Source organism: Carcharodon carcharias, chromosome 21 (genome assembly GCF_017639515.1).
Source record: "Carcharodon carcharias isolate sCarCar2 chromosome 21, sCarCar2.pri, whole genome shotgun sequence".
Lineage (NCBI taxonomy): Eukaryota > Metazoa > Chordata > Chondrichthyes > Lamniformes > Lamnidae > Carcharodon > Carcharodon carcharias.
Window position 1 is genome coordinate 85,960,541 of NC_054487.1, and position 13,922 is coordinate 85,974,462.

Consider the following 13,922-nt stretch of genomic DNA (forward strand, 5'->3'; position numbering starts at 1 on the left):
TAGATGAGTTGGGTTGGGGGGGTGCAGGGGCCTGGCAGGCAGGCCACCGTGATTGGACAGGTTTCACCCTGTGGTCTCCCCACATAGTGGCAGGCCCTCCCAACACAGGCAAATTGTGCATGGAGGCATGCAGTGATCCTAATTGGCCACTTAAGTGGTGCAACTGGAATCCCAGCTGGCATCCAAATCATCAACATTCCCACTGCTGGCAATATGTCATGGCGGTGGGAAGGTGTCAGGCTTCCCTCCCAACACAGGCTGCCACCATATCATCAGTCCTTCCACCTCCCAGCCTGTCTCCAAAGGGCCTAGAACATTCAGCCCCACATTCCAACCTCAGTTGTCAAGAAGAACCATTCACCAGAATCTAGCACTGTCCCACTGATAAGCAGGGAAAAGAGAAAGAGCAGGCTTTTAACTAGGTACATAAACCTGCTCACTGCATGAACAATAACTATCACATGAAGAATAAGCATGGCTGCCCTCTTGAGGAGATACTGCACGTCCCAGGAGTGTATAATAAATCCAAAAATATAAATGCCACAAAATTACTTGTAAAAAAGATATTCAAATGCTTTACAGGTTTGTGTTATGTTTTATTAAGACAAGTTTGTAGAAAGACAGGACATTGGCAATAGTTTGAAGAATTTTAAATGGGCATTTTCCCAATGATGGATGTTAAGCTAACTGGCCTACATAATGTTGTATAAATTCTGGAAGAACCTACCTGGCTGATGGTGCTGAGATCCCACAGTAAATAAACAGGGTTGATTGTGATCTCTTTTCCTTCTATAGTCATGTTATTCTTGGGTTGTTTAGTTAATTCCACAAAATCTCTGGGATCATTAAGCAGCAGTAGCACAACACCAGCTTCAGAATACAACTGCAGCTAGAAAGGAAAAATATTGGGAAACTGTCGTAATAAATTGTTAACTGTAATACAATTTGTGGTAGAATAGTCAGCCAATAGTAAAGCCAAGCCTTTTGTGAAATGTAAATTGGGTATGGGCTTTGCTGGCTGGGCCAGCATTTACCACCCATCCCTAATTGCCCCTGAGAAGGTGGTGGTGAGTTGCCTTCTTGAACCACTGCAGTCCATGTGGTGTAGATACACCCACAGTGCAGTTAGGGAGGGAGTTCCAGGGTGACAGTGAAGGAACTGCTGATATAGTTCCAAGTCAGGATGGCGTGTGGCTTGGAGGGGAACTTGCAGGTGGTGGTATTCCCATGTATCTGCTGCCCTTGTCCTTCTAGGTGGTAGGGGTCGTAGATTTGGAAGAGGGTGTTCAAAGAGCCTTGAGTGTTGGTGAGTACAACAGTGCTTGCCAGTTTTAACACATCAAAAGTCTCTCAGTTTTGGGAGACAAGAACAGCAAATCCTGCAATCCAATACCCAAATCTTTCACACATGAAAATAAAAATCTCATTATCACTGCAGGATTTTTGCATTTCCTTTTTAACACAGTTAAACAAATGGGCAGGATTGCAGATTTGAATGGATATTCAGAACTTTGTTACCCTTCACTTTCAATGGCAAACCCATTAATTTTATTTTGCCTCCCTTCTGTTGGTTGATAAACAACCCAATCAAGTTTAGGAATGAAACACAATTTAAAACCAATTAAAGGCCCAAATTCCATACGCAATCTGTGCTGAGTTAAGTGATTTCAATGGAAGTCTGTAGGGTTACTACAGACTTCTCATTAGTACGCCATCACCTCCCCTGTATTAATATAGGGCAGGCAATGGCATAGTGGTGCTGTCATTGGGCTAGTAACCCAGAGACCCGGGTAATGCTCTGGCTCTAGCAAGCCACTCAGTTGTAACAAACCACTACAAAGTCACAAAAAAGGAATGAAACTGGATGGACCACCGGGCATCGACTTAGGCACTAGAATTGACAACAGTAATCTCAGCCCTGTCGACCCTGCAAAGTCCTCCTTATTAATATCTGGGGGCTAGTGCCAAAATTGGGAAAGCTGTCTCACAGACGAGTCAAGCAACAGCCTGACATAGTCATCATCACTGAATCATATTTTACAGATAATGTCCCATGCACCACCATCACCATCCCTGGGTATGTCCTGTCCCACCAGCAGGACAGACCCAGCAGAGATGGCAGTAGTGTTATACAGTCGGGAGGAGTTGCCATCAGAGTCCTCAGCAGCGACTCTGGACCCCATGAAGTCCCATGGCATCAGGTCAAACGTGGGCAAGGAAACCTCCTGCTGATTACCATGTACCACCCTCACACAGCTGGTGAATCAGTGCTCCTCCATGTTGAACACCACTTGGAAGAAGCACTGAGGATGGCAAGGGCGCAGAGTATACTCTGGATGGGGGACTTCAATGTCCATCACCAAGAGTGGCTCAGTACTGACCGAGTTGGCCAAGTCCTAAAGGACATAGCTGCTAGATTGGGTCTGCAGCAGGTGGTGAGGGAAAAACATACTTGACCTTATCCTCACCAACCTACCTGCTGCAGATGCATCTGTCCATGACAGTATCAGTAGGAGTGGCCACCACACAGTCATTATGGAGACGATGTCCCGCCTTCACACTGAGGATCCTCTCCATCATGTTATGTGGCACTACCACCGTGCTAAATGGATAGGTTTCGAACAGACCTAGCAACTCAAGATTGGGCAGCCATGAGGCACCGTGGGTCATCAGCAGCAGAACTGTACCTGAACACAATCTGTAACTCATGGCCCAGTATATCCCCACTCCACCATTACCATCAAGCCAGGGGATCAATCCTGGTTCAATGAAGAGTGTAGGAGGGAATGCCAGGAGCAGCATCAGTCATACCTAAAAATGAGGTGTCAACCTGGTTAAGCTATAACACAGGACCACTTGCATGCCAAACAGCATAAGCACAAATGGTAGAATGAGTTAAGCGATTTTGACCCAGCAACAGTGAAGAAACGGCGATATATTTCCAAGTCAGGAAGGGGAACTTCCAGGTGGTGGTGTTCCCATCTACCTGTTGCCCTTGCCTTTCTAGATGGAAGTGATCGTGGGCTTGGAAGGTGCTTTCTCAGGAGCCTTGGTGAATTCCTGCAGTGCATCTTGTAGATGGTACACACTGCTGCTATTGTGTGTCGTTGTGGAGGGAGTGAATGTTTGTGGATGTGGTGCCAATCAAGTGGGCTGCTTTGTCCTGGATGGTCAAGCTTCTTGAGTGTTGGGGGGTTGCACTCATCCAGGCAAGTGAGGAATATTCCATCACACTTCTGACTTGTTCTTTGTAGATGGTGGTCAGGAGGTGGTTTACCCATCACACTATTCCTAGCCTCTGACCTGCTCTTGTAGCTGAAGTATTTATATAGACATAAAAACAAAAAAACTGCGGATGCTGGAAATCCAAAACAAAAACAGAATTACCTGGAAAAACTCAGCAGGTCTGGCAGCATCGGCGGAGAAGAAAAGAGTTGACGTTTCGAGTCCTCATGACCCTTCGACAGAACTTGCGTTCGAGTCCAAGAAAGAGTTGAAATATAAGCTGGTTTAAGGTGTGTGTGTGGGGGACGGAGAGATAGAGAGACAAAGAGGTGGAGGGGGGGGTGGTGTGGTTGTAGGGACAAACAAGCTGTGATATAAGCAGATCATCAAAAGATGTCAACGACAATAGTACAATAGAACACATAGGTGTTAAAATTAAAGTTGGTGATATTATCTAAACGAATGTGCTAATTAAGAATGGATGGTAGGGCACTCAAGGTATAGCTCTAGTGGGGTTTTTTTTTATTTATATAATGGAAATAGGTGGGAAAAGGAAAATCTTTATAATTTATTGGGAAAAAAAAAGGGAAGGGGGAAACAGAAAGCGGGTGGGGATGGGGGAGGGAGCTTACGACCTAAAGTTGTTGAATTCAATATTCAGTCCGGAAGGCTGTAAAGTCCCTAGTCGGAAGATGAGGTGTTGTTCCTCCAGTTTGCGTTGGGCTTCACTGGAACAATGCAGCAAGCCAAGGACAGACATGTGGGCAAGAGAGCAGGGTGGAGTGTTAAAATGGCAAGCGACAGGGAGGTTTGGGTCATTCTTGCGGACAGACCGCAGGTGTTCTGCAAAGCGGTCGCCCAGTTTACGTTTGGTCTCTCCAATGTAGAGGAGACCACATTGGGAGCAACGAATGCAGTAGACTAAGTTGGGGGAAATGCAAGTGAAATGCTGCTTCACTTGAAAGGAGTGCTTGGGTCCTTGGACGGTGAGGAGAGAGGAAGTGAAGGGGCAGGTGTTGCATCTTTTGCTTGGGCATGGGGTGGTGCCATAGGAGGGGGTTGAGGAGTAGGGGGTGATGGAGGAGTGGACCAGGGTGTCCCGGAGGGAGCGATCCCTACGGAATGCCGATAAGGGGGGTGAAGGGAAGATGTGTTTGGTGGTGGCATCATGCTGGAGTTGGCGGAAATGGCGGAGGATGATCCTTTGAATGCGGAGGCTGGTGGGGTGATAAGTGAGGACAAGGGGGACCCTATCATGTTTCTGGGAGGGAGGAGAAGGCGTGAGGGCGGATGCGCGGGAGATGGGCCGGACACGGTTGAGGGTCCTATCAACGACCGTGGGTGGAAAACCTCGGTTAAGGAAGAAGGAGGACATGTCAGAGGAACTGTTTTTGAATGTAGCATCATCGGAACAGATGCGACGGAGGCGAAGGAACTGAGAGAATGGGATGGAGTCCTTACAGGAAGCGGGGTGTGAGGAGCTGTAGTCGAGATAGCTGTGGGAGTCGGTGGGTTTGTAATGGATATTGGTGGACAGTCTATCACCAGAGATTGAGACAGAGAGGTCAAGGAAGGGAAGGGAAGTGTCAGAGATGGACCACGTGAAAATGATGGAGGGGTGGAGATTGGAAGCAAAATTAATAAATTTTTCCAAGTCCTGACGAGAGCATGAAGCGGCACCGAAGTAATCATCGATGTACCGGAGAAAGAGTTGTGGAAGGGGGCCGGAGTAGGACTGCAACAAGGAATGTTCCACATACCCCATAAAGAGACAGGCATAGCTGGGGCCCATGCAGGCACCCATAGCCACACCTTTTATTTGGAGGAAGTGAGAGGAGTTGAAGGAGAAGTTGTTCAGTGTGAGAACAAGTTCAGCCAGACGGAGGAGAGTAGTGGTGGATGGGGATTGTTCGGGCCTCTGTTCGAGGAAGAAGCTAAGGGCCCTCAGACCATCCTGGTGGGGGATGGAGGTGTAGAGGGATTGGACGTCCATGGTGAAGAGGAAGCGGTTGGGGCCAGGGAACTGGAAATCGTTGATGTGACGTAAGGTGTCAGAGGAATCACGGATGTAGGTGGGAAGGGACTGGACAAAATCCACAAACAGAACTGCCCCGGTAGACCGATCGTCTCAGCTTGTTCCTGCCCCACAGAACTCATTTCTCGTTATCTTGACTCCCTTCTCTCTCCCCTTGTCCAGTCCCTTCCCACCTACATCCGTGATTCCTCTGACATCTTACGTCACATCAACAATTTCCAGTTCCTTGGCCCCAACCGCTTCCTCTTCACCATGGACGTCCAATCCCTCTACACCTCCATCCCCCACCAGGATGGTCTGAGGGCCCTTAGCTTCTTCCTCGAACAGAGGCCCGAACAATCCCCATCCACCACTACTCTCCTCCGTCTGGCTGAACTTGTTCTCACACTGAACAACTTCTCCTTCAACTCCTCTCACTTCCTCCAAATAAAAGGTGTGGCTATGGGTACCTGCATGGGCCCCAGCTATGCCTGTCTCTTTATGGGGTATGTGGAACATTCCTTGTTGCAGTCCTACTCCGGCCCCCTTCCACAACTCTTTCTCCGGTACATCGATGATTACTTCGGTGCCGCTTCATGCTCTCGTCAGGACTTGGAAAAATTTATTAATTTTGCTTCCAATCTCCACCCCTCCATCATTTTCACGTGGTCCATCTCTGACACTTCCCTTCCCTTCCTTGACCTCTCTGTCTCAATCTCTGGTGATAGACTGTCCACCAATATCCATTACAAACCCACCGACTCCCACAGCTATCTCGACTACAGCTCCTCACACCCCGCTTCCTGTAAGGACTCCATCCCATTCTCTCAGTTCCTTCGCCTCCGTCGCATCTGTTCCGATGATGCTACATTCAAAAACAGTTCCTCTGACATGTCCTCCTTCTTCCTTAACCGAGGTTTTCCACCCACGGTCGTTGATAGGACCCTCAACCGTGTCCGGCCCATCTCCCGCGCATCCGCCCTCACACCTTCTCCTCCCTCCCAGAAACATGATAGGGTCCCCCTTGTCCTCACTTATCACCCCACCAGCCTCCGCATTCAAAGGATCATCCTCCGCCATTTCCGCCAACTCCAGCATGATGACACCACCAAACACATCTTCCCTTCACCCCCCTTATCGGCATTCCGTAGGGATCGCTCCCTCCGGGACACCCTGGTCCACTCCTCCATCACCCCCTACTCCTCAACCCCCTCCTATGGCACCACCCCATGCCCACGCAAAAGATGCAACACCTGCCCCTTCACTTCCTCTCTCCTCACCGTCCAAGGACCCAAGCACTCCTTTCAAGTGAAGCAGCATTTCACTTGCATTTCCCCCAACTTAGTCTACTGCATTCGTTGCTCCCAATGTGGTCTCCTCTACATTGGAGAGACCAAACGTAAACTGGGCGACCGCTTTGCAGAACACCTGCGGTCTGTCCGCAAGAATGACCCAAACCTCCCTGTCGCTTGCCATTTTAACACTCCACCCTGCTCTCTTGCCCACATGTCTGTCCTTGGCTTGCTGCATTGTTCCAGTGAAGCCCAACGCAAACTGGAGGAACAACACCTCATCTTCCGACTAGGGACTTTACAGCCTTCCGGACTGAATATTGAATTCAACAACTTTAGGTCGTAAGCTCCCTCCCCCATCCCCACCCCCTTTCTGTTTCCCCCTTCCCTTTTTTTTTCCCAATAAATTATAAAGATTTTCCTTTTCCCACCTATTTCCATTATATAAATAAAAAAAAAAACCCCACTAGAGCTATACCTTGAGTGCCCTACCATCCATTCTTAATTAGCACATTCGTTTAGATAATATCACCAACTTTAATTTTAACACCTATGTGTTCTATTGTACTATTGTCGTTGACATCTTTTGATGATCTGCTTCTATCACTGCTTGTTTGTCCCTACAACCACACCCCCCCCCCCCTCCACCTCTTTGTCTCTCTATCTCTCCGCCCCCCACACACACACCTTAAACCAGCTTATATTTCAACTCTTTCTTGGACTCGAACGCAAGTTCTGTCGAAGGGTCATGAGGACTCGAAACGTCAACTCTTTTCTTCTCCGCCGATGCTGCCAGACCTGCTGAGTTTTTCCAGGTAATTCTGTTTTTGTTTTTTTTTTATTTATATAGACAGTCCAGTTCAGTTTCTGGTCAACGGTAACCCCCAGGATGCTGATAGTGGGGGATTCAGTGATGGTAATGCCATTAAACATCAAGGGGTGATGGTTGGATTCTCTCTTGTCGGAGATGTCATTGCCTGACACTTGTGTGGTGTGAATGTTACTCGCCACTTGTCAGCCCAAGCCTGGATATTGTCCAGGTCTTGCTGCATTTGGATATAGACTGCTTCAGTATCTGAGGAGCTGCAAATGGCGCTGAACATTGTGCAATCATCAGCAAACATCCCCACTTCTGACCTTAAATGGAATGAAGGTCATTGTTGAAGCAGCTGAAGATGTTTGGGCCGAGGACACTACCCTGAGGAACTCCTGCAGTGATGTCCTGGAGCTGAGATGATTGACGTCCAACAATCACAACCATCTTCCTTTGCCCTAGGTATGACTGCAACCAGTGGAGCATTTTCCCCCTAATTCCCATTGACTCCAGTTTTGCTAGGGCTCCTTGATGCCACACTCAGTCAAATGCTGCCTTGATATCAAGGGCAGTCACCCTCACCTCACCTTGGGAGTTCAGCTGTTTTGTCCATGTTTGAATCAAGGTCGTAATGAGGTCAGGAGCTGAGTGGCCCTGGCGGAACCCAAACTGGGCGTCAGTGAGCAGGTTATTGCTAAGCAAGTGCCGTTTGAGAGCACTGATGATGACCTTATCTTTTGCACTGATGTGCTGGGCACCTGTATCATTGAGGATGGGGACTGCAGTGGTTCAAGGTGGCAGCTCACCATCACCTTCTCAAGGGCAGCTAGGGATGGGCAATAAATGCTGGCCCAACCAGTGAAGCCCACATCCCATCAATAAATAATAAAAAACTACAATTAATAACAACACAAATAGGGAGAGAAAACATGTAGAGTGTTTCCGCTCTCAATCGCTATCCAGTGGCCTCTGCAGGAACGTAGATCAAATGCAGACCCACATGAGCCCACACTCTTCAACAAGCCTGCCAACATTGACTGTCAAAAGCTCATGTGGCCAATGGCCACATGGGATCGAACAGGCTGGAGGAGTACAAGGAGCAGAAAAGTGCATAGGTACAGTAAATATGATTTGAATAGGGTCCAAGTAAGGAATCAAGGACTAGAAGAGTAGAGGGAAGACAATTAACACACAAAGAAATTGATAGGTTCAGAAAGCCTAATTTTATTAATACATATATGGATTGAGATCAGCTGTATTTATAGGCTGTTTGAAGGTAATGCCACACCATCCTTTTTGGAGTGCTGAAACTATTGAATAACAAAAAAGACTGCAGTTTTCTTTAGTACTTTGAAAGTGTGTCAGGAGCTAAATCAGATGTAACACATGGTACTACCTCTTCTAATTTAATTTTAAATCCACAGGTTATTTTTATCATCAGTGCTCTAGGACACGTGTTAAGGTCAATCCACTCTTCAGCAGTGGTTTATTTCAACAGTATTAAAATAATTGTCTTAAACTGTAGTTTGAGGAACTTTAAGGATAAAAATGCAAATTTGCCAAATCAGAAGTAGTAATAAATAATTTACTCTTCAATAAATAAAATGGTCCAGTACAGTTTATAAAATGACACTATTTGTCTACAAGTTATGTCAACATTTCATGACATTAGAAGATTTCAGATAGGATAAATCTGGCAACTAAGTACTCCTGAATCAGAACTTTCTTTTATTTCAGATGAAGTGCTTTCAGTGGGACATTCACTCAGCAGAGTCAAAACACCATAGAATGAAATCAAAACCAAAGTCAAAATTTACAGTTAGATGTAGCAAGTTGTTTGATGCATGCTCTACTCTAACCTTCAGGAATTACCTCAACCAGATCTTCTACTCTAGAGACCAATATCCCAGTGCAATACTGAGTCAATGCTGCACTGTCAGAAATGACATCATTCGGAAATTGAAACTCTGTGTCATATCAGATGAAATATCCCATTCAAAAGAGGAAGCTCTCATGGTGTCTTGACCAACACTTATTCCTCAACCAACATCAATAAATTTCTGGTTATTCATCCCTGTTGTTAGTGGGACATTGATCTGTGCAAATTAGCTGCCACACTTCCCTGCATTATAATAGCAACTACACTTGAAAAAAGTACTTAATTGGCTGTGAAGTTATTTCTTCGTTCCATCATTTGAAAATCTGCCTATAACAGAGTTGCAAGCGATAATAAATATCGCAAAGTCTTAAAATACAAAATATGTATTTTCTTCAAAACCTAGCAGTGCTCTCATAAAATGTGGGAGCAGAAGTAGGCCATTCTGCCCATCAAGTCTGCTCCGCAATTCAATGAGATCATGGCTGATCTGATAACTTCAACTCCACTTTCCCGCCTTTTCCCCATAACCCTCGATTCCTTTACTAATTAAAAATCACGCCTGAATAGTAAACAATATTATAATATTAATACTGAATTATTACAGCTAAAAAGCACTACAGATCAGCTGAGCATTTTTCTGCCCTAAAGGTCCATGTGTAGCATTTGGCATGTTATCTCTCTAGCCTGTAAAGCATTTAACTTGAATGTATGATATTGATATAATGTCAGAGTCCACTTACAAATTGAGTTACACAAGCCATTTAGAATGCTGGTTAGGATGTAAATTGAGATGAGCTTGGCCATTGGAAACATCGTAGATTGCTTCAAAACTGTGATAAACAATGCAATTTTGTCCTAGGTACTTATTGCCATTATGATAGATTGGATTTACACTTAATATGCTTCACAGGAGGGTTTAACTGAACAGGTATGCCGATGCTCAAACCATTCAAGTTGGAAACTTTGATGGTTTGTGTTGCAAAAATCTAGCTCATGGTTCATATAATTCATGTTAATATTTTAGAGATAAATGTTTAGTTAGGAAGGTTAAAGTTTAACTGCAGAAAACAGGATAAATGCAACTAAAACAGCTTGGAGTTTATTACACTTAAAGGGTTGGGGCCATGTTCAATTAAGGGGTTAACAGCCATGAAGGTAAGATCGTAAAGCAGCAGGCAGGCTTGCTTAGCTGGAGAACTGGAGATGTTGTGTCTACACTGCTTGCAAAGAAGTACAGTCCAAAGATATTTTGTATTTTGGGAGTTAAAGCTAAATTAGTTCAAAAGCATTCAATGAACCCTGAAAGGCTACATCATCATGGAGATAGGTAGAGCTTAAGAACGTTCAATTTATCTGGGTGTTCTGCACCAGGGGAAGAAGCTGGATACTGAAAGGGTGTTGCTGTTAGCAGGCTCCTGACAGGGCTCAGAGAAGTCCTGGGGAGCTGAGGTGGTGGTGGAAGGTCACTGGTTCAGTAACAGGAAGATAAGGCTTGGAGAGACCCTGGGAGCCATTTATAGCTTGGTGTAGCTGGGAGATTGGAGTTCGGAAAAACCCACAGGCAGGGCCAACTTAGTGAAGCTAGTGGTCTGAAAGAGAGTTGTAAGTGAGCCTGTACTTAGAGACAGGAGTGCAGCTTTGTGAATGCAGTCTTAGGAGAAGAGACGGAACCATCAGAGTTGAGCAATTGTTGAGGCAGCCAGAGCTGGAGCAGCTTTTGAGAGAATTCAGAAGCTCGATCTTCAAAAGTGAGGAGTTGAAATCCCTAATGAGGGGGACTTTTTAACAAAGACTTTGTGACTCTGTGGTCAAGGACCTCTGGATGCGTTGCTGAGAAATTTGTTGTGCAGTTTGGTGTGTTTGACTACAGTTTGCCTATTAATGCATATTTACCTCATTAATTCTAAATATGAGAATATATCATGCAAATTATTTTACTTTTCTGGTTTTGTATAGTAGTTTATTTTGTTTGTTTAAAACAGTGGAATCTTGTGGCTTTATTCTCCTAGTGGGTAACTGGGATTTCAAGCTTAGTCTAAAGTTACTGGTCTCTAACCAGATCGTAACACGGACCAATCCTCAACATCCAGGGGTGAGGGAGGAGGGAATCAAAGAACAGACCTTTGCTAACTCTCCTAAGAAGGGAAAGGAACAAAGCAAGCGTGGCTGAAATGTAGACTGAGTCAAGATTGCATGCAGCCTGTTAATAACTCGTTTCATAGTTGGCTTGCAAGTGCGTTCTGCTTATAAAATGGCAATCACGTATTTTATTTTCCTATGGCACAAAATGTTACAGGTCATAAACCTGCTTGTTGGCTTACAATAAGTGTTACATTTGAGTGCTTTTCACATGAGGGCACATTCTCCAAAAGAGTACATGCAAAAACAACACATAAAAAAATAATCAAACAGCAAATATCAAAATGATTAAACATTAAAATATAGAAAGCCAATAAAAAGCCTGAATATACTCATTGGATCAAGCTAAAGTTCACTGGTAAGCCCGTGAGCAGAATAAGTCATTGCCATATTATTTTCAGCACAATTTAGCAAGATACTCTAAAAATATTCCTTTAGCTAAGAACTAAAGATCTACCATGACTGTTGATGCTTTTCAAGGAAAGAGATTAAGAATAGCTAGGACAATTGAAAGATGACCCTCTCAGCAGCCACTGACTGATACATTGCTAAGGGCTGATTTGAATTTCCAGGATGTCATTCTGCTCTGTAGTTGCCAACAGTATGAAATGAACAGAACAATTTCACAAAATATACAGATGATTATGTCATTTTTAAAACCCTGAATTGTGATCAAACTATTTCCAATTATCTTAAGTCACTTTTTTTTAATGCTAGAAATTAATTTCAATACTGTGGTGGAGGAAGGGGAGACAATGATTTCAAAGGGAAATTAGAAAATAGATGGTTTTGCCATGGGATCCCCCAAGGCCCAGCTCTCTCAAACATTTTTGTTGGATTCCATGAGAAACGTATCTTTGATGAAATGACACCTAATCTCTTACCCCTCACATATTTCAGATATGTGGATGATATGTTTGCTATATTTAAATCCACAGCTGCATGCAACAATTTCCTTACGTGTTTTAATGGGGTTCATCCTGTGCTCAAATTCACCTTTGAATAGAGCAGTCAAATGAACTTCCCTTCCTTGGCATATTGGTTGAGAAATTTACCAGAGGGTTCTCTAACACCGTCTACCACAAGCCTATTTTCACTGGTCAATATACGCATTGGGATTCTTACATAAGAACGGTCTTATCATCAACCTTGTAAATAGGGCCGGGGCCATTTGCTCACAATGCAACTTTGATGCTGAAATAGGGGCATCAAAGGTATCCTGCAGGATAATGGCCACCCTGATCAGATAATTTTGCTTTGTTGTACACCATGCAAACTCATGAACAGGCCTAAGGCCGTCACCTTCGGCCCTGAAAAGTGCCCAGTCTACCTCAGATTACACTGAGGGCAAGGCATGTCAAAAATTTGAGCAACAGGTGAAGCTAGCTGCTTCATGCTGCTACTATGCAATAGCAACATGAGTGATATTTGCCACTAACAGGGTGCTGCTGTCAAGCCCAAATCACACAAATGAGTAATGTGATATATGAATTACAGTGCCAGTGTGATGCTAGATATGTAGGCCTTATGCCCCTAAACATATAGTATCAAATGGCATGTCCCAGCCACAATGCGCAACAGGGAAGGTACTGACTGTACCCAACCAGCCCGTGCTTGCAAAACTCAAAGCACAGTGTCCAACATTAGACATGATTCTGTGATTGGGCAACTTTTGCTAAATAATCCTCAGTGCACTAAGAATTATGCTGACAACCAATTTAAAACCATCAGTCATTCTCGCAGTGTGGTGCGTGTGTGTACTGGAAGCTACATGTATTAATACACAGGGCACCGTTTGTTGCAGACAGAAAGACATGTACACACATTGCGCTGCTTCCAGCTAAACAAAATAAGTGACAGCCATTCGCTGGCTCATTCCTCAGGGCAATGCCTTGACCAATCAGGGTCAAGCTGCCTAGTTTAAATTTCAAACAATGCTTGACAGTTAACTCTCAGTCACCATCTCTGGTGCATTCACCATGGCAACAGCTCTTCCAGAGTCCACTTGCCAACCAATCAGCACTCTCTTCGCATACAGTACAAATTGTTGTTTTCCCCTTTTATTGGTATTCTTGTCAAGTGTCCTGATGAGTAAAAGATGAAAAGCTCTTTTTTGAGCAATTAACTATTTGTCAGCTCCCCTCAGCAAGTTTGCGCATTGGCTTAAAGCTCCCACTCTCTCTATAGCAGCACTCCACAATGCTTCCCAGCCCTGAAATAATAAAAAGCAAAAATGAGAACAGCCCAGAAGGTCATAGGGTACATCCACTAAAGCTGCTCATGGCTCATAATTCTCTTTTCTCCTCTGCAGACAGCAGAGCTACCTCATGCTAACTCTGTCAAGAGGCTTCTCAGCTCATTCAATAAGCCTCCTCTATCACAGCAACCTAGAACTTAAATGCTATATATAGTTAAGTGTAACTCAGTATTAGTACTTGTAATGCTTACCATCTTGCATTTCAGTAATACAAAAAGACTAAACTTTGTCAGACCATAGACCATTAGACATAGGAGCAGAAATTAGGCCATTTGGCCCATCGAGTCTGCTCCACCATTCAA

At 44.6% G+C, this 13,922-nt stretch overlaps 1 protein-coding gene across 4 annotated transcripts in view; it reads right to left on the minus strand.

Annotated features, from left to right (window-relative positions):
- The window catches only part of gnptab (N-acetylglucosamine-1-phosphate transferase subunits alpha and beta), an 82,229-nt gene that overhangs the window by 33,238 nt on the left and 35,069 nt on the right, over window positions 1–13,922 (minus strand). For all 4 annotated transcript variants that reach the window (XM_041216033.1, XM_041216031.1, XM_041216029.1 and 1 more), the window contains one exon: window positions 728–889. In XM_041216033.1, the coding sequence (XP_041071967.1) occupies window positions 728–889 (162 nt within the window). The remainder of the gene's footprint in view (window positions 1–727; window positions 890–13,922) is intronic.